Here is a 20,588-nt window from a genome sequence, read left to right as displayed (position 1 = left end):
GCTACGGCCTAGCTAACGTTACAAGCTAAAGGCTACTAGCTTGCCCGATAAAAGAAGTGTTTAGCTAGTTGGGGAAAAGTTAGGACTCCTGAAAATGCTAAACTTTACACACACAAAAAACAGCACGGGCTAAATACACTTTAGAAAACCAGACCGCTGCTTACCCTGCTTCAAGGCTCTGCCAGCTCGTGCGGCAAAACAATACTGCATGTCGTAAACAATCTGCATAATTTAGTGAGGGGGAATATCTACATAAAATATGTTTCATAATGTAACTAGCTTTATACACTATTTCACAATGTAAGTAATAACTGAATCCGCAGAGGCCCTAAAGGACGACTTTTTCACGTTTTAGATAATAAGTACAAGTGTATACGCACTACCTGTTTAACAGGTGGCTTTATGCAGTTTGTACTTTGCTCTGATTGGCTCATTGGTAGAAACTGTAACCAATCACAGTGTGATATCTCTGGCGGCATCGATAATTGTAGCATTTAAATATATATGTCTTCTGTGAGACTACAGTGTCACAGAAGGTGCTATGGTTTCTTTCTTTCTTTTTGGGGGGCTTGGTATATAAATGCATTACCTTGTTCATCAACAGAAGTCAGTAATACTGAGATTAAAACCTAAACAGCGTATCCATGTTGTAACAGAACATCCGCTCATGAAAAAGACGTCACTATCACTGACTCTCATTATATACTAGTTAGATTAGGCGCCCCATCTAGTGGACAACTTGTGTAAATGTAATTTGTGAGCCATAGAAGCATCGCTTGAGGAATAATCCCACTTTTATGAAGATGCTGTTTTAAAAAATGTATTTATATATATTCTAGTTGCCTCTCATGCGTGTGAGTTCCTCTACTGTGAGATGAGATTGTATGTCTCCACTATCTATTAATGTGATTCCTGGAACTAGTTCACACACTGTAACAAAGATATTTATTTTATTTTAAACATGATCCATGAAACGGAAAACTCAAGAGAAAAAAAGACAGACAGTAACCCATGCAGATGGTAAATAAGACATAGATAACAAGTCAAGCAAATATTTGGGTGGAAAGAAAACAAATTACATTTTAGCAAATTATAACAAGGTGCTGGGTTCAGATTAGATATTATTTGCAATGCACTGCACATGGTGCGTGTGTGTGTGTGTGTGTGTGTGTGTGTGTGTGTGTGTGTGTGTGTGTGTGTGTGTGTGTGTGGTTTGGGGCTTAGGACTCATGATTCAATTGTATTAGAATTGGAAAAGAGAAAACAGACTTAAAGAGATGGAGCGCTGGAATGACCATTAAACATCTTCCTCTTTGTTTCCATAATGATGAGCAGCCTAACCTCGTCCTGACTGGAATTAAAAATCCTGAAGATTCTGCCCCCCAGCGCTCTGCCCTTCCAGAGTGATTGACCAGAAGTGAAAAATCTTGAAGGATAAAAAGAGAGCCACGCTTACTTTTGATATACTTTCTATATTTTAACAGAGTTGACCTTTTTGCAGTTCATGGCAATGCCAAGATGCATTGTGGCTTTTAATTCTGACAGAATTTTAATTTTGAAATCCCTTTTTCCCTTTTCCTTTTCATTCTGTCTCTCTCTAGAAACTGTGAGAGAAAATAACTACCCAACCTCCATTGATGCCGCAGACCTCACTGGGGAAAGGAGAACACTTTGTAACCGCCGGTGGACATGTTTGTACATGTAAATCCACTTGATGTTAGGCAGTCATTTACCGTCTATCTATTTCCCTCTGAGGCCAGTCCGTCATCTTTATCCGAATAATTACCTTGATAACTTTTGTTTGCACCAAATAAATGTTTAAAAAACTAATTTAAAAGTTTTGGCTTGGTTATTCATCTTGATCCAATGAAAAGAATGAATAGCCTTTTTTTCTGAGCATCTTGATACATTCTCAGCGATAAGCCAAATACAACATTTACCTCCCAAAAAGCTTCTTTATTGGTTGTTAATGACACCTACTTTTTCATCAAGTTATATGTATGTTCTGCTAGTGCCATTAGATCGTGATATACTCATGCCTGTGATAATATTGCCCTCTAGTGGCCATATGGAGGGATAACATCATTCCAATCGGACATCGAGTGGGTGACAAGAGCCTTTTCATGTAGGTGCAGGTTCTTGTAGATCTTAAATATATTGGGATGATAATGATAATGGTGGGAGTCCAGCATCAACCCTCACTGATCACTTCTGATCCAACACCAACTGTTGGAAATAGATGTAACGCAAGATTCCTGCTCAGGTATCAGCATTTAATCTGTACCATTAAACAGGAGCTTACTGTCAGCAGTTGAGAATAAGGGTGTTTAAGTCTCTTTGTCAGTCTCGTGACATTTCATCCAGAGCCCATTACATCTCCTTTTACAATAGATTCACTGTTACATGTCGACTGCATAGCAGGGCCCTTTCCTCTAATTACTCTCACCTTGTCAGTATAGGAGAATAATACTGTAGGAGATGTAAATCATTAACCAGGGCTTACCCAAGCCTATCTAGATCCCCTAGCAGCTTTGTCAGCCCTCTCGACCCCCCCGCCCCTCCGCCCCCTCTCCCGCCTCCCTCCTAGTGTCCAAGTGAATACTTTAAGAATATGTAACATGAATATGACATAAGAGAGAATTTACACTAAATGTTTCTTCGTATGCAAAAATATATAATTAGTATAGACTATATTTGAATGAAATACCTAACTAAAATACACAATAGTTGCCTGAAAAATTATCAATTAACCTCATGTCACCATGTTTCCCATGATGGTGCCTGATGAATAAAAACAGTTTGAATAGCTACATTCATTTAGATATTAAATATAATAAATAATAACTGTACAGCTGTGTTGGGTTAATGGATTGATATTGGTCCTGTGAAAAAAAGAAAGCATTGTTTGAATTGTTTTGAATTTTGTTTTAAATTTAGATAAATCAGTGTTGACTGTAAAATAAATCGCTTTTTCAGATATGTATAGTAATATGATTAAACACAATAATATAGGAAGGTGACCTCACGATTTTGTAATACATGCAAAGTTGTATTTGCACAAACCTGTTGACACGGATTTAGCCTGTTGCTCTCTTTATTTAGCCCAAAAAGCGAAGGAGCATTTTTGTCTTAAAACTTATAATAGATTCTTCCTTCTCCACTATCAGGGCATACATGTGAATAATCGCAATTTGAGGGAGAGGAGTCATCGACGTGACCTACACTCAACACTAACATCCCTCCCTATCCCCCTTTTTTGTCCTCCTCCACCAGGAGTCTGGTGTCATGGGAGGAGTTTGCGTTGGGACACCCAAAACTTTTGCGTGTGCGCGTGTTTCGACGCCACGCCTCTGTGCGTTTTCCTCCGCGCGTTGATTTCATACCAAAACTCATACTTGGCATTCCGCCTTTTTTTCTGTCAAACACGGTTATTTGTACCGAGGAAAAAATACTCGCGGTACAGTGAAACCGAACTGCTTTAAGGAAAAGGAAACCCGCACGGGGGACGAGTGTGTGCCTGTAGCAGCAGCGGGGCAGGGAAGCCATAGTAAGGTGAGTGCGCTCTCACATAGTTCTTTGTTGTGTGCTTGAAACTTTCACGCTGCGGCAGCTGCTTCGCTTCGTGTGTGCTTGAAGTTTTGGGATATTTGACATATTTCGCATTTCCCCCCCTCGCTGCCGCGTTGCTGAATCAGAGGCTCCTTGTGTTGAGCAGCGAGCTCCCTTTTCTGCGTGTCCTCCGCTTCTCGTGGCCGTGCTCGCCGTGACTTCCCAGGCGTCTCTTGGACTTAGTTTGGAGTTTGTTGAGGTATTATTAGCTCGCGAGCTAACCGACTAGCATGCCAGCTCGAGTGTGTTATCAGGCGCTCGACTGTAAAATAGCCACTGAAGTATGTAAAATAGCACCGCCTTTTCCACTTTATCGTGTGTTACAGTGCTTTAACAACAGCTGGGCATAGTTTGTTCACTACACTTTGATTCAAAAGCAGATTTTGCCAACTCACAGTTGGCTAAACGGCTTCCAACCGTTGAGTGTGATTTTTTTTTCTCCCCTCTTCGCGAGCTATGACGTTACATGCTAGCAGATAGGAATCCTCTGCTGTTGTTATAAAAGTGCCACTAACATGTGAGACTGGTCTTACGGGTTTAGCAGAAGACAGTAGTGAAGAAACACCTTTTGTTCGTCTCCAGCACTCACATCCCGACTGAGTTATCCACTTTCTGTATGATTTAATCTTTAGGCTCCTACGAAGAGCTTACAATCGGATTGATTTGCAGTCAAGCTACTAGAGTATGTTGTAGTAGTAGTAGTTGTTGTAGTAGTAATAGTAGTAGTAGTAGTCGTCAGCTGAGGTGGCCATGTTAATCTTAAAGTACTGTGATGAGATCTAGTGCTGTTAATCATAATGTCACTGGTCCCATTGGAGCAGAAGGCAGGCCGTTATGTGCATGTCTCTTGTCAATGTTAGCTGAGCTCATAGCTTTATTTAGCTCAATGCTCTGGCTTCTCTGCACTAAACATCTGACCTTTTGGCCACTGGGAGTTATATTGAAACTGACAGGGGCCACATATGCCTTAAGTGCACACTGTCCTAACTTTGCATTACACACTGTAACTGCTGCTTCAGTTACAATGTTAGGCAAAGCAACGTTTCCATACCATCAGTCCTGATGTATGTACTCCCTGGCCATGTTCTTACTACACTTATACATTTTAATTATAGTTTTCTTAGCTTTGCTTCATTATTCATTTGTAGGAATTACAAATGTGTGTACAAGTTTGCTCTGACCTTATTTAACTATATATGCAGAAAAGTATTGAACTAGCTTTTTGCTTACAGTGTCCTTGGCACAATATTGAAATTACCATAAAGCATTGTTAATACAACACATACACAGAGTCTATTAACAGCTACATGTTGAATAACCCAATCTATATTCCTTTTTTTGTGCCAACAAGCCGCTCAGAGACAAAGAAATGTACCCTATGTTATCACATGTATTAGTGGTCTCCAAAGTTTGGGACCCCTTAGCATTGAATAATTGAATACCTCAGAGCAATCGCCACAGGTTGTGGCCTTGTGCTGCATTCTAGTCGGAAGTCAGAACTTCCATTTATATTTTTCCCTCCAAGCTTTCCAGGTGCACGACCTAAACAAATGGCTGACTGTGACGAACCAATTTTTTTGTCTAGCGTACATATAATTGAACTATAAGCAGTGCATCCACCTTGCATATCAACACCATGACGCCATCACTAGAATTTGCCACGTAATGCAATTAGACACAAAACATTTTTTTTTTCCATAGACTTACTTTGAGAAAGAGATCATGATGATCAGAGAAAAATTGAATAAAAGCCAGTGCACTTTCTCCATGAGCTCTAGGATAAAGAGGTTTGCTGGAAGTTTTGATTTTTTTTAAAAAGAGTCTTACAGTCAGAAGGCAAACTTTTCTTTTGCTTCTTTGCTTTTAAGTCGCGTTCTTTTGTTGTTTTTTTTAAAAATAGGATATTGGAATCTTTTGAGTTTCGAGATTTGTGTGAACATGAGCTTTGAGTAGTTGGGTAGGATGTTTCCTTCCATCTTTTATTTGAAATCCTTTCTAGGCCTGAGTAAGTGAGGATACAAAAGATTTCACAAGAACAAATAGCAAAGATTAGTTGAAAATCATTGAAGCCTCTTGTGACCCCTCAGATGAATCACCCACAGGTTGGGAACTTCTGTTGCATTGTGGAGTATATCTAGAAACATCTTCCCTGTCGCTGACTTCTCAGCGATCGTGATATTCAAGAGGAGTTGAACGTTTTAATGTTGCTTCAGCCATTGCTCTCCCCTGACCATATCACAAGGGCCTGTCTTATCGCTATGGCAACAGCACAGGCCCTTCAGCAGTGATTCAAACTGGGAAGGCCCTGTGCAGAGTGTCCAATAAGCCCACCACAGCAGGGGAAGCTCTTGCGACCACACTGATCCTCTGTGGTTCTTCTGTGGCAGGGACCATGTTACACACACTCTGGAAAACATTACACCAAGCGGTATTAATGTTGCATATGTGTGCATGTGTTTGAGGAGACTTGGAGCATCTTCAACAATAACAGAAGAATGTGTAATTTCCTCATGTAGCCTTAGGTTGCAGGCTTCTGGGAAGTGCATATGGCTCAAGTACTGCCTCTTAAAGTAGTTTTGTCTAGGTTGGATTGTGGAAGGAAAATGACTATCTGGTCTTGGCATCACTAACTGGTATAACCGTAATATCTCAACCAACCGGTAGTGTCTTCATTGACCTTGGCCAGTGTATTTGTAAATTCACAAGCTCCTAAAGTTTTGCCATTTTGCTTGTCAGGTCTTTATCCCCCAGATGCCAGGGCTATTAATATGCCCTGTGTACATGGAGGCTGTAAATGACTTCAGATGAATCTGATCTCTCACTGTGATGTGTGGAGATATTTGGAGTCCAGGAAATCTGTCACAGCCACAAAGTTAACCCTGGTCCCGTCTGTCAATGTCTTTGAATGAATAAAGTGTGTGACCATTTTTTGTTTGGGTCTCATTCAAAACACGCAGGGCTCAACTCATATGTGCATTGTACAAATTAAGAACTCGGGATGAACAGTTGTTTTTTTTTTGTCTCGATACTGAACCTGGGCTTTGGTTATCGGCTGATAGCAAGTGTTGATTTATTACCAGTGTTTAATAAATAAGCTGTATTAATCAAGGCTTGACCTTAATATTGCTTTCTTAACTTTGTAAAACAAAATATCATAAAGATAATATACATTTATTTAATTGTTATTTATTATTAAACTAAGACGTCGTACACCAGCAACTTGAATAGGACTCACAATTCAAGCGTCAACCCTTTTTAATGCAGCAACTAATTGGTGCAAATTTAAACAAATTCTAGTATAAACATAGAATTGACGTGAATAGAGTGGCCTCATTGTCATATGCAGTGAATAACAATAATTTTCTTTATTGATTCATGTAGTAATTATTTTCTATAAAATGCATGAAAATAGTGAAATTGGCCATTATCATTTCCCAGAGCCTGAGTTGGCATTTTCAAATTCTTTGTTTTATCTGATGTAATAAAAGAAAAGTGTCATATCGCCACATTTGAAAAGCTAGAAACTAGTCTATTAGCAAATGGATAACCTTGGAGTTTGGCTTTAATACCCCAGACTCTAAATTCTAACTAACCCTTGTGCTTGTAATTTGTTTTTAAACTTAATTTAATAACTTCATCACCTGTGTGCTTCAGTGGGGATGCCTCATTCATTCAGTCCCATGCTCTGTACTGCTTCTCTACTTCTCACACCAAAAAACATACATTAAAATACATTCAGTCAGGAGTTTGTTTATAAACAGACACAACAGTATTTTTTTAAAGTGAGTTACTTCCAAAATCCTTAAACGGCCATTGAATTTAAGATCAATGGGGTTTCATGTGGATTACAACGTGTTTCTTTAAAGAAACAATGATTTCCAGGCTGCTATTGTTGTAGGGAGGAGTATGTGTGGTTGAGAGCCGATTTTTTTCCCCCAATCTACCAAAGAGCAAGTACTTTGGTGGGTTGAAGATTAAAAAATGATTGTAACCACAACAATGTATTTTGTTTATTATTTCTTGTTCACAGACTATACACTTTAGGGGTTGTGTTTTGTTGTAATAGATCATTTCAAGCTGAATGCTATGTTTTCAAAACATCCGGAAGACGGCTGTATTAATTTCTTTAGTCCTCGCTGATTGCCATGGCTTTTTTTCTAAATTCATCAGCTATCAAAACAAATGCTGCTCTGTGCTCTCAACATTGTGGCACATGTTTTGGTGTAATGCTGTTTTAATATATCAAAACATGGATTCAGTGCAAGCATAGAGAGTGTTAACCCAAGTAGTCTTACATTTAACAAATTAATCAGCAAGACAGGGTTATAAAAGAACAAGATAACATACTGACGATCTTTTAAGATCAAAAGTAAATCATTTGTGCAATAAAAATCACAATCTCTATGATGATCCTATCCACACCAAATCTAAAACATTCCTATTTCGCATTATATATTACGACATTTTGAGTATTGTCGTTGAAAATTGAATACTAAGGGAGAACGGAAAGTTTGACAGGCGTAGCAACAGCAATTGAAAGGATGTGAAATCTTTAGAAAATGTCTTATCCTATATGTTCTAGGTGTGTTGTGGTCAGGAGCCGTCATCATTGCGTCGGAGTGGAGTTGCCGTGGCAGCCCTGACGGGGCGCAGGAGGACGGCGCCGATGGAGAAGGAGTGGCAGATGGGGCGGACCGTGGATTGGATGGCGACCCTGAGGGAGTTTGGAGTCCAGACATTGAGCAGAGCTTTCACGAAGCTCTGGCCATCTACCCTCCCTGCGGCAGGAGGAAGATCATACTTTCTGACGAGGGGAAGATGTATGGTGAGGAACAGGACATTTCTGACCTGATGTAATGATGCTATCATCCAGTCAGCCATCATATCCACCTTTGTTTATGCTGATGACTTCAATATTCCAATATACAGTATATCAATGTTTGCAGCAGTACCAGTAGGGAATGAAACTTCCAATCTTCAGCCACTGTAAAGCCACTTACCACTGTAAACAACACATTACACTTAAGTAATTTGTATACGGCTCATGTTTAGTGAAATCAGTAAAAAAGAGAGACAATATAACTTTTTAGAGATGCCCCAGTCACGTTCTTTCTCTCCTATTGATACAAATTGCAATTCGCAGATAAACCATTTCAGCCTCTTCAGATCGTTTTGGTTGTTGGTTTGTTCAAGCAGCTGGTATACAAGGCTCCAGACTATTGCCAACATATATGTTCTATTGTCCTGAAGTTTGTGTAAATATACTTGTTTTAATTGTTATTTGCATAACAACAAGACAATTAAAGATTGTTATTTTATTGTTTTAAAGAACTCTTAGCATAAGTACTTAATATACATTGCTTTGAGCTAGTGTTTAAAAGTTTAACAGGCCATGATTCATTCTTAAATATCTATACATTGCTGTATATATTAAAACAACTGTAAGTATTCAAATTTAACACCAAAAACTAAATTGATTTATTCATTTGAACACATGATAACATTATAATTTACTTTTGCCCAATCCTTATACCGGTATGGAACCTCCGTATGTTAGCGGTTCGCTCCGGTGCAGCCAAAGTTACAAGCTGTCCTCCTGCCAATTCTGACGCGATTTGTTGATGTGGCCATGTAGCATTATACTTTATCTTCAACTAGAAAGCATCAATGTCAATCTCTCGATCACATTTTTTTTTTTTTACTGAATATCGACCAAAAACAATTGCTGGTAAAACTTAGTTTCACATTCACATTTCAGTGCAATTAATCCGTACTTCACAGGTGTGCCAAACTGTGGGGGGAGGAATCCTTAAAGATTGCAGATTGACGACAGTCCGTTACACCACTACCATGAAGTATAATGGCCAAAGTGAACGATCTGCACAAACTCTCTATCAGTCTTAAGTTTTAAAGAGTTATATGAAACGGAAACTTTGCCTGATATGGTTTGGTTTTCGAAGGACGTCCCTCAAAAGCCAGTGTTGGGAACTGGGACCATTTGGAAACCCAGAGGCTCATTCTTGTCCTGTTTTTGCTCAGGTGATCTGCATGCAGGTATTTTTTTGGAGATGGCTGTTTAGTTTGAGGTGAAATGACAGGATTAAAAGGGGGAGCAGGTTAAAATTTTAGGTCAGGTTTGGGTAAGAAGATGAAGAAGTTGCTTCATCACCAATTCCTCCGGTCACTAATTGCTTTAAGACTAATTTGTATTGGTCAATTAGACCGCATGAACAACTGCTTATGTAGTTAGGATCTGTTCAGGAGCCTGTGACTACAGCTTTGACGTATTTGGTGGTTTCTTCCTACCTTATAGAATCTTGGCGAGCACCCAACATTCCTAGCTTTTTTGGCTGAGTGTTGGCATGCTGCCTGTAGCAGCCTGTGTCGTGCATTTGTGTGAGTGTGTGTTCTGAGGTTAGCAAGATATGTGATCCCATGCGACAGAAAGGGAAAGTTTGTTTCAGCGTTGCAGCAGCATTGTCTCCTTTTGTGGAAGTGTGGGCTTGCTGTGTTGACCACCCCCACTCTTATCTAAATAAACAAGGACAGTCCCAGCGGTACACACATTCACACTTTGGAAAGCTACACTGAGATTGAACATAATCCTCACTCTTACATTAACCCTCAAGTCTCTCATTTTCAAGCCCCAAACGTTTGAGTCACTGCCTATTAATATCGACTGTGACTGTTATCAATGTGTTTAACTTTGAATGTCCCATTTTAGTTTTAAAACTTTGCATATTTTTTAATTTTAGAACTTAGTAAAAAACATATCAGTTTCTTTACAGAACAAATCAAAACTTCTTCACTTGTCAACTTATGGTGTGATATTTCATCAAGAATTCTGTCTTAGCTTCACCACCCATATCATGATCACCTGTCCTTAAATACACCCATCCTACATCACAACATCCTCCAGTAGGTCAAGGGGAGTAAACACATAGCCATTTGTGAGTTTGTATACTATAACTTTAATGTTTATTCTTGTGCCCATTTGTAGTGTGACTGTTGCAAAAGATAATAACACTCGGTCCAAAATAGTCATAACCGATGCATATTTAACACATTAATGAACTGAAGTCCCTCTGAAACACGAAGTCAACTGGCTTGTCAACTTGGCAGATAATTTATGGATAACAGTTCATGTCTAAAAGTAACTTAAAAGTAGATATGGATATAGCAGTCAAGCTGTCGGAACCATTTCCTGCTTATTTCCCCAAACTTATATTGAGAAGATTGGATCACTTAGTGCAGCTGTTAAAACCAAGAAAATACGTTTAAACTAGCATACCAATGTTATACTATTTAAAATCCCACTCTACTTACACTCGTATCAAAATATCAGTTTTACTTCAATGCATGCAAGAATACATGTGCCTCTTCTGCTAATCTCGGCCAGTTGTATTTGAACCTATGCTCTCAGTGATTTGTAGCTACTATGATATCACCCTGGATTAAGGTGTCAAGCATGTATTCCCAAATTAGGATGATCAGCGGACAGATCACCATCTCAGGAGATTGCACTCACAGAATGACACGGAAGAAATAGAGGGTGCTATTGTTATTATAGCATCATGTTGATGCTATTTTTTTAATTGCACAATCTATTTTGGATTCTCTATTTATCAAACTAAGAATGTACTTTTAAGAGAAACAATTTTGTATTAACAAGGTTCTACCCAGAATGTGAAGAATAAGACATATTTATCAAGAGTAACATCTGTCATATTGTTTAAATACTTACACTTTACTGAGTGATGTGTATGTTGGGGGTAAAATCACATTTTGAATCCTTCATAATTTCAGTAGCAATTAATAGGTGACATCAATAAACATTTAATTTAGAATATGTACAAAATGGAGATTAAATAACTGGAAACGCGTTGTAAAGGAAACAATCTAAAAGCCATTCTGAATTATTCATAGTGCCATAGCTAATTAATTATGCATCACAACCAATGATCTAGTTTACAATTCTTCCAAAACATTTTCTCTCTCAAATCTTATAGTCCAAAGAAATTTGAGGACTAGCTTTCATTCTTAGCTTTCTGATGGGAGTAAAATTGTAAATACAGGCCCTGGTAAATGAAGCTAAATCAAATCTGCTTTAGCATGTGGTTGAATTTCTTTGGGGTCATTTTGGTCTTTCCCTCTTATTTTTAATTGTGTAGCCCCATTGAAATGATAACCAAATAAAGTTAGATTCAAGTTTGTTTAGTTTTCGTTATAATTTCTCTTTCTCTCTTTTGATGAAAATGTAATTCCTAATTTCATGCCAAAAAAAATGTTGAATGAGCGATATACTAATTTAATCAGATGGATCAGTTATTGTGATGGGGTTGATGTATTCAATTCATTTCTGTTTATATATAAACACATATACTGTATACAAACATATACTGGAATTTTGATTCCTGTTCATTTTGAAGTTGCTCGTGTGTGATTTATTATTGGAATAATAGATAATAATTTAGTAGGCTATGTCGTTATTTAGTACATGTTGTTTTAAGTGAACAAAGCAATGCTTAAGTCAAAACTAGTATTGGCCTTCCCATAAAAGAATGATCTCAGTCCACACAGTGAGGCGTACATCTTATCAAAGGAACAGTGTGTGAGATTTAGTTGCATCTAGTTGTAAGGTTTCAGATTGCAAGCAACAATATGACTCCCTTTCAAAGTGTATCTTGAGAACTACAGTGGCCCTCACAGGTAGGGATAGGTATCTTTAGGGATTTTATTACTGCAAGGAGCTAAATGATTGCTCTTAAAAACACATCTAGAATTTTGAAAACAATATATTTTAAATATAGTTTCTAGAGCAGCAAAAGTAGTCTTTACAACAGCAAAGTCACAAATCTAAAATGAGTGGAGTTTATAAATGATAATAATCAATAATGAATAACACAGACATCACAAGGTATCACTTGTCTGCTTTGTCTCAGCCAGTAAAGAAGTTTACAGGAACAAACTAAGATAAACAGACTAAAGACAGACTTCTGTTTCACACCGTAAAAATAAAAAGGCTTTTGGCCGATCGTGCTTTCTATGCTTGTGTAAACAAAGCGGCCGTGGATTATAGACTGTGGACAGCAGATTGAATTAGGTTTCACATTTGTTTACATGTCGTGCTTGTTGAAGAGTTGTCTTGATAAAGTATTGTCTATTTACTCGTATAAGTAGTATCGCAGTAACAGTAATTGCTGTCAACTCGAGTAATCTTTACTTCACCTGATTTACATTACCACCACATGCGCGACCAAATAAGTTATTCTGAAACATTAAAAGTACTATTAAAAAGCACCAGTTGCATTAATACGGAGTTTGGTGGCCAGCTACTCAAAGTAAAGCAAAGGCACAAACAGCACATTCCAGACTGATAAATGTCCATTCTGGGCTGCTGTAGAAAGAGGAGAAGAGAAAGAGCCGGAGAAGAGGACCCGCTTCCTATGTAAATATAAATGGCTTTTTCTAAGCTAAATAAAACCTAAGCATTTTTAGTTTCAGTTTTCATTGTACACTAATAAAAACATAGTCCTATCTTCTATTCCTGCCAATTAATCCCCCTGAATGTTGCACACTGTTCATTTAAATAAGCACTGCAAAAGATAACACAGCACTGAAAAAGTTGGATTGGTGCATCCCTAGATTTATGTGACAGAAAGAGGAAACGGAGAGATATATCTACATGTTGAACGGGCGGTGTTTCCTAAATGAGGAGTACATAACACACATAAAACAAATGGAACTTTGATTGGAATTCTGATGAAAATGAGTTTGGCCTTATGTGGTAGGCTGCAGGAAAGCACATGTGTCCTGTTTTGGGAATTGGAGCTGACTGCCTGATCTGAGTCAGACACATCTGTTGATTTTGGGGGATTCTGTGTTCTGGTAACGCCAGAGCTGATGTGACTCAGCGTGATGTGACCTCAGTCCCCACAGCATCACACCACTTCCCAGAAAGAGGATGGTGAAGTTAAGGATGTTAGTGCATTCTGTGATTAAAAGATAAAAGCGGTGTAAGCGGTCTGTTAGGCTTCGTTTGGTTATCTTTAGCCTTTGTCTAATTCTGACATCTGCAGCCGTGTAAATAGTGAGTTGTTCACCAGCAGATCATCTGGTGTGGGTTGGAGCTGGGGGAGGCGCAGAAAGAAATGACTGATGGTGCACTTTGTGGTGACCACATTTGTGAAGCCTGTTAACTACACGAGTAGCCTCACCATCTCCCACTAAAAGTGCATTTGCATTAAACTTTTATAGTATTCTAGCTTTATTTCAAATGGGATGGCATCTTCATGTTTGTTTTTTTCATGCAAAGATTGATTTTAGTACAAAATACACAGCATAAAATCTCCCCCCCGGGCTGACAAACACGACGGATTCACGGTCTTACCGGGTGTGTTCTGATTGTACTTCAAATTAATGTTGTAAGATGCAAATTAAAGGCTGTGTGGCTTGCTGTGTTGCAGTAGACTTGAGATCAATTGCTGTGTCAGAGCACTTAATCATGTCGTCATTGCCTCTTAGGGTCATTTCTGTTTCAGTGAACGAATGATATTGGTTGCACCAGCGGTCAGAGTGGTGTAATTTAAAATACAAAGGCACATTTTGTGGACAAACCACAGACAAGGCTACATTGCACAATGTAGGAGCACAATGTGTTACTGATTTAGACTCTGCTAGACATTTTTAGACCATTATAAATAGTCATAGGGTCCTACACGCCTAAGACATATAATGTAAAGAAGATATATTCTAGTGACTATTCAAATTTGAGTTATAAGTGCTCCACTCTGATTGTATTCTTTTGCCTTCTCAATTTTAGGTCGAAATGAGCTGATAGCTCGCTATATCAAGCTACGAACAGGAAAGACGCGCACACGCAAACAGGTATGCTCAGCTGCTATTCAGGACCACAGTGTTTACATCCAGTATCTGGGGGCCATATCTCCTAAAGTGTTTATTTGTATTTTATTATAATTTACCCATTCACCTTTTTAAATTGATAATTAATGGACCATGGTTTTGTTTAAATGGCAAAATCACCCTGTGAATATTTGTTTTTTTCATGGGGGTAACCCTGCTTTCATAGGTGTCTAGTCACATTCAGGTTCTGGCACGTAAGAGGGTACGAGAATACCAGACCAGCATCAAGGTGGGTCCCTGCTGAATCAACTCTCCCTTCCCTCTGTAGTCACATCCCCTCTTCTTTTTCCTTTCCTTTTTCCTCCCATCCTCTGTCCTTCGTCCTGTCTTTTGTCAGGTCTCTAGTCACCTGCAAGTCTTGGCCAAGAGAAAGTCTCGTGAGATTCAGTCTAAGCTCAAGGTACACACGCTCACTGACTTTATCATGCTAGCTGCTTCGCTCTGCATGTGACCCAAATCCAAGCTAACGTAAACATTAAATCACCTCAGAAGTCTTTGTCAGAGCTTATGGCAGATGTATGCTTCTCTGTTGAGTTACTGTATGTACTACAAGGGAAGGAACCATTTAATGAGATAGCATGACATATGCATTTAGTGTAGTGGGGAGGATCAGATAAGGCTCTATCTAAGGCAGGACCACTGGAACAACTTGATGAAATATAAAAATTCAGTTTTTCAAATTCCAGTTCACAAAAAGTTATGTGCATGATGTGTATGTAATGCCGCCATGAGGGCACTGAGATAGTGTTAGTTGATGGCCATGGGAACATGACAGGCTTTGCAAACCTGTTATATTTTAAAACATTGCTTTCTGTCAGTGTTCAATGTCGTCTGGCGTTGCTTATTGCAAAAGAGAGATTTCTTGAAGGCTTCAGTGTATCATAATTTGTGGAAAATATATTTTTTGTTATAATGCATGGCATTAATGTTGAGCAGTGTACTTAGTTTAAGAGGCTTGTGGCTATGGACGTAGATAATTATATTAGAGTTAATAGCAGGCTCTGTTGACCTCAGCATGTGCATGGCAGTAGTAATATACATAAACGCTTCCATACACACAGACATTTAGGGAGTTTTAAAGGTGCCCCTCATCTATGTGCACATATTACGAATTTCAAGATTTCTCTTTTAAAATCATTTCTGATCTCCCCGTTCTCACTCTTAAGACATTTTCCTCAGACTTTATATCTTTTCCGTTGAAGCGGTCTTCTTGTGGTTTTACCATTCACTGTAATAAACGTTCTTTGTGACATAATTTTGCCCGAAATGCATTTAACTTGCTGCACTCTAATACACATTTGGAGAACTTGTTAAGATTTCCAGGTCAGTATCTTTCCTGGTATAAACGTCAGCTTTTACGCCTCCCAGATTCATAGGATGTAGCGTGTTCTGTCAACGTAAGATACCTTTTGTTTGTGAGTGCGTTTGTCAAGGTAGGTCAGAGGTGGAGTCATTTCAAAGATGTATACGCACTGAGGAAGGTGTTTTTCCCTCATCACCTAATAGTGAATCTATGACCTGCTGTTGTTTTGCATGTACTGAAGGTAATTATTAACGTGTCTTCTTTGCCATAGGCCATGAACTTGGTAAGTTTTGATACAATTACAATCTTCTGCTTCAGGCTTTGTGCTTTGTGGTTGGCATCACATAACTGCTAGTCCACAATGCAGTTCTACTGCCAAACTCAAAAAACCTGCACAATACTTTTGTTTTTAGTGGCTTTAGTTAAATACTGGTGATGGTCCAGTTAGCTCTCCTAGCCTGCTAGCTTGGTGCGTGTCCTGCTTTGGCATCCCCCTGTATCTGCTTTGCACTCTGTCCTGTCTTCCCTCGTAGTTACTGCATCACGCTGAAGTACTCTATAATAAGTTGACTGGCTGGCTGTCTAAACTGGCCTTGAAGGTTGTCTGAATTTGGAGTGTGGAACCTATATTTTACTGTGTTTTATTTTTGAAATTGCAAGTTTTCATTGTGTATTACTTTTTTCTTTCTCATTCAGGACCAGGTATCCAAAGATAAAGCATTGCAGACAGTAGCCAATCTCTCATCAGCTCAGATTGTGTCTGCTAGTGTAATGAAACCCCAGACTCCGTTCCCACCACCAGTCAGAGTGAGACACACAAAAACAAATACATACACACAGCTGTTCTTTTCTACCTTCTGGGTAAAACTCTGAGTAATACTGTCTGTTCTGTTTCCTTTCTTTCCCTTTGTTCAGTTTTGGCCCGGCCCAATGCCAGGACAGCCTGGACATTCTCAGGAGTAAGTGGCAGACTCGCTGGTTTGGTTTGTTAAAATTGGAGTACATCTTGTGCTTTTGCTCGTACAGTTGCTCATTTTGTGTTGTTCCTCCTCTTCCTTTTTGCAGCATCAAGCCCTTTGCACAGCCACCATACACTACACTACCAGCTGCTGTCCCTGCACCTATCAGTAAGTGTGAACACAAACTCACTGATTTGAGTAAATAGCAATGATTATTGGTATGTCATTGTTCTTTTCTGATCTAAATGTTTTGTAGGCTACGAGCCCTTGCCTCCCCCACGGCCTGCAGCTATAGCAGCTCCTGTATGGCAAGACAGAACCATCGCCTCAGCAAAACTACGGCTCCTGGAGTACTCTGCTTTTATGGAGATCCAGAGAGACAGGGAGACGGTAACGACGTCCATACATTTATATAATTTATTGATCTATAAGTAATTGCTAAAACTATGTCTCCGCTCTATAATCACTTATCCTTTCTTCCCTACAGTATAAACACCTTTTCGTACTCATTGGCCCATCAAACCCCGGCTACAGTGACCCCGTATTGGAGTCCATAGATGTGAGGCAGATTTACGACAAGTTCTCTGAGAAGAAAGGAGGCCTGAAGGAGCTGTATGAAAAAGGGCCTCACAACGCATTCTTCCTCGTCAAGTTCTGGGTCAGTAAAGAAAAGCAGTTTTCTGCCTGATAAAATCATTTTAAGCTGAGAACTTTGCAAAGTCTGCTGCAGGACAGAAATGCATTGCTTTATAAATTATCACAAGATGCACCACACAGGGGAAGGAAAGCCTTGTTGCTTTGTTAAGAATAAAATCAAATCAGGGGGGAATACATTTCTTTTCCTTATTCACCTCGAGAGTCCAAACCTGTAGAGTTTTCTTGTAAAGAAAAACCATTTTGGTTTACGCTGAGTTTTTTTTACATTGGTACTCAGCAAAATACATATAGTGGATGTATTTCCTTCCTGATACAGGTGTGTGCTAGACTAGACACATAGAAGATGGGTGTGTTTGTTTTTGTTCTTTTTGACACTTACCATCTGTCCATCTTTCTGTGCCTGTTCCAGGCTGACCTGAGCAGTGACATCGAGGAGGGCGCTGGTGTGTTCTACGGCGTGAGCAGCCAGTACAGTGGTACAGAAAACATCACCATCAGTGTCTCAACAAAGGTCTGCTCCTTTGGCAAACAGGTGGTCGAGAAGGTTGAGGTAAGAAAGGGAACATTTCTTTTTTTTTTTTTCAAAGCGCGAATAAAGAATCTCTTGTCCACCATATTAACGTGGTTAAATTGTGACACGTATGTGTGGATTTCTCCCATTCAGACAGAATATGCACACATGGAAGGAGGAAAGTATGTGTTCCGCATCAATCGTTCACCCATGTGTGAATATATGATCAACTTCATCCACAAGCTCAAACACCTGCCAGAGAAATACATGATGAACAGTGTACTGGAGAACTTCACCATCCTACAGGTGTGTATGTATTTGTGTGTGCATCTCTATTACATTCCACATCTGTAACTCTGGCCCGGTGTTTGTATGTTTAATCCTTAAATCCTGACAACGTTTTCCTCTTTCCCCTCTTTCTCTTGCCAGGTGGTGTCCAACAGAGAGACTCAGGAGACTCTACTGTGCATCGCTTTTGTGTTTGAAGTGTCCACCAGTGAACATGGTGCACAGTACCATGTGTATCGACTAGTTAATGACTAGCAGCACGCTGCGTGCATGCAGAGACTCTTTACAGACTTTTTTTATATATACAGCATAAACACTATTTCCAGCTCAAACACAGAGAATCAACACTCCTCTACTCTAAATACACACTAGTTTTAACAGACCAACAGTCACACTGTAGTCACACTGTGTATGCATTTCCATCACTGCAAACTATGCACACATTTCCTAACATCCCATGACTTAAACACTAAATTTTAAAATAATTGTTTATAGGTTTTTACCAAAATGTGGCGTAATTATCAGTACGTGTTGTAATGTTATTCAATGTAATTATTCAGTCGACTGGCTGAATAATTACATAATCACCTAGTGAATCTGAGTGTGCACAACTCTCATTGTCAGTCTGGGTGTAACATTTATCTTTTTAATAAGAAATTAAATTCATTGACACAATGAAACCAGCAAAAGAGCCAAACTACACTTCATCAAGTTAAATATGTTATTTTCTTCCGTCATATACATTAAATACAATGACAATCTAGCTGTGGTGCACTGAAAATGGATGTTCTCTTCTCCAGGGAGTTTTCCAAGCATATGAATATACATCATGGGTGTGACTGATGTGAGACAAGTTTGAATATAGGGTGGCAATCAAATCATTTAACCAGTGTTAATCTAACTCTTCCACCATGCTTATTTGTAGCGTTGCAAGGTAGGAATTGATTGAGCCTATAATGGCGTATCCTCTGTCACTGCTCAGTGTGGAGAATCATTGTACTCCAGTTGGTTTAATCAAAACTGTTAGGATCACAAGACAGAAAGAGTGTGCCTTTTTTCCGAGAATGCAATTCACTACATGTGAAGACGTAAAAGTCGTATTTATATTTGAAACACATTGTCAAAGTGTAAAAAGGGCCACCCTTTATGGTGTATTTGCTGTTCAAAGGTTTCCAGTGGTACAGTGTGTGGGGGGGAGAGGGGATTGTTTGTTCCCATGTTAAAGAGGTGTTTTAATTTTTGACTCCCATATTTTGGGAAACAAAGTAGATCCCAGCCAGTTTCGGATTCAGTCCAGCATTTTGAATGAAATAATGATCTTTTACTGTTCATTTACACAATACTGTTTTAGTCTAACTGCGTTGGTTCGCTGCAGTATTTCTACCTCCGCGTGAGTTGGGATAAGAATGTGCTTTGGTTCATAAAGCCGTAACCTGAGGAGCACTGATGTATAGGACGTGTACACTACACTTGTAATGGTACTGTTTATAAGCCAAAACAAGGTAAATAGACTTGTTTTTGTAAAGATGAACTATCTTTCTTTGTATTTTACCAGCACAGCTAGAAGTTTTACTCTAAACATCAGAAATGGTGGGTGTTTTGGTTGTATCTTTTGGTGTCTGCAAAATGATGTATGGTACAGACCACACTAAGGTTACCCACAGTGCACTGGGGTAGATTTATGTCTGATAACACTAACAAATTATCCAGCTTACACTTGCTTTCTTTCTGTTTTGGTCGATGTATCGTTTTTTGTTTCTGGTAAACATTGCTACCAGCATTTTTTATATAGTAAATGTTAATTGACTGTATTACGCCCTCTCCTGGCAGGATTATCTTTTACCTATTATCATGAAAGTAAAAGCCAACTGGTTTAAAAAAACATATTCACTGTGTGGTCAGCCAAAATGTGTATCTGTTTATTTTTCCCATCAATGTACTCTGGTTGGCTGTGCCTCATCCCTTTTTTGGTCCAGTCTGCTCAGTGAATGAAATCTGTGCCTTCATGCTATACCAATAAAACCACATGGTGTTTGCAGAATCATGTATTCATCGTAAAAACGTAGCTGCATAAGAGAGGACATCATCCTTAATATCTTTTAAATACCATTTTAAACTTGTATTATCCTAGTTAGGTAATATGCTATATTTGTCAAACACTCGTGTATCAAACTTTTATTAATAATAGTTGGCATTGAATGTTGGTTATATTTCTACCAGTGGAGGAAGAAAATAAGACCTTTTTGAAATACATCCTGCTTTTATTCAGGCAAAGCTTTTGTAACGGGTTTAGTTTTAGTACAAGAAGTAACATCTGATTCAATTGGTGGATTTGTTA

The 20,588-nt window shown here is 38.9% G+C and overlaps 1 protein-coding gene across 3 annotated transcripts; it reads left to right on the top strand.

The window, feature by feature from the left end:
• Positions 1 to 3,346: 3,346 nt before the first annotated feature.
• On the top strand, positions 3,347 to 20,291 carry tead3a (TEA domain family member 3 a). Of its 3 annotated transcripts, XM_068597561.1 has the most exons (13): positions 3,347 to 3,552; positions 8,192 to 8,434; positions 14,432 to 14,496; positions 14,699 to 14,761; positions 14,870 to 14,932; positions 16,532 to 16,642; positions 16,751 to 16,794; positions 16,901 to 16,962; positions 17,051 to 17,184; positions 17,282 to 17,452; positions 17,861 to 18,001; positions 18,116 to 18,268; positions 18,392 to 20,291. In XM_068597561.1, exons 2-13 carry the CDS (start codon positions 8,428 to 8,430, stop codon positions 18,503 to 18,505), a joined length of 1,128 nt encoding a protein of 375 aa, XP_068453662.1. In that variant the 5' UTR covers positions 3,347 to 3,552; positions 8,192 to 8,427; the 3' UTR covers positions 18,506 to 20,291. The 3 variants fall into 3 exon arrangements, with proteins under 3 accessions (XP_068453662.1, XP_068453663.1, XP_068453664.1); XM_068597562.1 differs by lacking the exon at positions 14,870 to 14,932; XM_068597563.1 differs by lacking the exon at positions 3,347 to 3,552 and having other exon boundaries at positions 8,413 to 8,434; positions 14,699 to 16,118.
• Positions 20,292 to 20,588: the final 297 nt, after the last annotated feature.

This window comes from Clinocottus analis, unplaced genomic scaffold (genome assembly GCF_023055335.1).
Source record: "Clinocottus analis isolate CAN_PGR_092001 unplaced genomic scaffold, fCliAna1.0.p SCAF_4, whole genome shotgun sequence".
NCBI classification, from domain to species: Eukaryota; Metazoa; Chordata; class Actinopteri; order Perciformes; family Cottidae; genus Clinocottus; species Clinocottus analis.
Note: the sequence above shows the minus strand (reverse complement) of the source record. Positions and strands in the feature narration are given on the sequence as shown.